This window comes from Penaeus vannamei, chromosome 30 (assembly GCF_042767895.1).
Source record: "Penaeus vannamei isolate JL-2024 chromosome 30, ASM4276789v1, whole genome shotgun sequence".
In the NCBI taxonomy this organism is placed as follows: Eukaryota; Metazoa; Arthropoda; class Malacostraca; order Decapoda; family Penaeidae; genus Penaeus; species Penaeus vannamei.
Window position 1 is genome coordinate 29,278,191 of NC_091578.1, and position 2,500 is coordinate 29,280,690.

Sequence of the window (2,500 nt, forward strand, 5' to 3'; positions counted from 1 at the left end):
CCATGACTTTGTTGAAAGCATCTTCCAACAGGTGGTCACGGCGAATGTTGAGCCTGCAAGGAAAAAAAAAAAAAAAAAAAAGTTTCCATGAATTATCTATGTATCATTAAACTATGCAGAACAAAGAGAATCAAAGTTCATATATATAACATGCAAAAAATAATAATCCAAAAATCAAAGAAAGGAAAGAGAATCACAAAGAGGGAATATTGTGCACTTACTTGAGCTTGCCAGGCCCTTGGCCAAATCCTTTACTTTCAAGTTTCCTGTAGAAATTCCTGAGTTTTGCCTCAAAGTCCCTTCTGTACGGGGCTGGTGCTCGAGCAGCAGCCCTGGGTAGTCCAGGAGAGGCTTGCGGAGATGGCTGAGGTGAACCACGTGGAGATATCCCAACCATAGGAGGTACGTAAGACATAATCTCATGCTCAAACAAACTGTAAATCCAGAGATAACTTTGGTAAGCACAGACATATCAGACAAATTATTTTTCATTAATTTCAATATTTCTCTTCTACTTTCGTTTTACTTAAGGAATGGACAGATCTATTTACTGTCTTTTCCCCGTCTAAATCTTTTTTTTTTTTTTACTAATAGTTTTCTCAGTAATAAGTTGTGTTACGGAAGCATAAATTACACATACAGAAACTATGGCTTCACATGATACTGCTCAAGTATGTAGGTAAAAAAAATAATTTTATATAGACTGAACCACAGATACCACAGTGTACTAGCGTAGCTATAGTTGACATAACTTTGGTCTATTGCATCATAACTGACCCAACTTTACTCAGTCAGATGTGCTCAATATTCTTGTTTGTTTAATAGCTGTTGACTATTCCTACTTCTTCCTACTGCCTTACAATATAGACAAAACCATAGTGGTTAATGAATAATCTACTGAATGCATTTATGTAAAATTAAGCATTTATCTCCAAACTCATACCTCCTCAGATCTTCCTTACATAGCAAGTGAAGATCATGATGATCATGACAGTGACCATATCACTAATGATGGTGATCATGACAGTGACCATGACAATGATGATGGCAACAACAATGACAAGAGAACCAGAGCACAAACCTGAGTACTATTGTGAGATCAACGTCGTGACTCAGCCTGTCAAGTGCTGATGTCCCGTCAACTCTGATAGAGTTTATCTTTTCTCTGAGCGCAGGTGATGTCCGCAGGCCACTGTGTCTTTCACACAATATATCCATGATATTGGGTTGTCTCAGCCAAGCAACCACCTGAATTTATCATAGAGTTAAAAGTTTAATATATGATTATTAATAGGTAAGGCTCTAAAAAATGGGCATTACATGATTTCATATATCCTTGCTCTATAAGTATTTTTATTATCAAGTAGATACATCCTCCTAAGATGTCTTAGAAATAACACTGCTTTCAAAAAAAATATATATATACTGCTTAGTGTCATGTTCTTTCACTCTTCCAACATTCTGTAAAGCAAAATTTTCTTTTTTAAATGTCTGAACATACTTCTCCAAGACATGCATTGGGTGATGATGAGTGGCAAACAAGCAAAATACTGATCACTTATAGTCAGCTTTGTGTCACAACAGCTTTACTTGCAAAGCAACATAAATTATAAAAATAATTCAAACTATAGCTAACAGTTTACATTACCTGTAGGAAGAATTCATGACTTCATAAAAGATGAGTAAATATGTGAAAAACATTAAATTGTAAACAGAAAGATCTATTTCATTTCCCAAAGAATACTGAAACTCATGCTCATTTCTTAGCACTATACATACATAATTATTCAATGTTGTCCTGCTTTTTCCAAAACAATAGCATTAATTTCTTTCCAAACCTATCTTTGCTTTTGTCATCAAATTACCTTGTCTTAAAAAAAAATTAGTTTAACCCCACAACAAAGGCAACCACAAAATAATGTTAAAAAGTTATACAAAAATCCTGAGACTAGTCATATTAGTAAAAACACTTATCTATTCCTTTAACCAGATAGAGAAAAAAAACTATTGCAGCTGGGAATGCCACAGCCACTACAATATCAGTTTATTAATTATGTTTACCCATAGTTGGCTCCACAAGTTTTGTTACCAAGTAGTCAACCATAGTCCTAATTATCTCACCTTTTTACCCTGTTCCTTAATCATTGGATATACTTTTTTTTCTTTGCTAATAGTATCATCAATTCCATTATAATAATCATGATGTCAATAGTAATAACAATAATAGTTATGATATTAACCTCATGGATCCAGGTGACATGAACATTCCATCTGGAAAAACATTTAACCGAGGGCCAGGTGACAGGAATACATCATCATGGAAAATTCTGACTGAAGGCAAGGGTGACAGGATTATAGTCATAAAAAATTTGGCCAAAGGTCGAGGTGATAGGACTGGAGGGTGATTAGACTCCGTGGGCATTTAGGAAGGGGCTGTTGCATTATTTCCATTGGTAAACAAATGTGAAAAGTACTGTCTGTGAGCCAGGGTGAATCATAG

General features: G+C 35.0%; 1 protein-coding gene across 4 annotated transcripts in view; it reads right to left on the reverse strand.

Annotated features, from left to right (window-relative positions):
• The window catches only part of LOC113803221 (uncharacterized), a 94,005-nt gene that overhangs the window by 4,734 nt on the left and 86,771 nt on the right, over positions 1–2,500 (reverse strand). For all 4 annotated transcript variants that reach the window (XM_070143428.1, XM_070143427.1, XM_070143429.1 and 1 more), the window contains 3 exons: positions 1,082–1,248; positions 222–434; positions 1–53 (listed from right to left, as the gene is read on the reverse strand). The exon at positions 1–53 is cut by the window's left edge and continues 313 nt beyond it. In XM_070143428.1, the coding sequence (XP_069999529.1) occupies positions 1–53; positions 222–434; positions 1,082–1,248 (433 nt within the window). The remainder of the gene's footprint in view (positions 54–221; positions 435–1,081; positions 1,249–2,500) is intronic.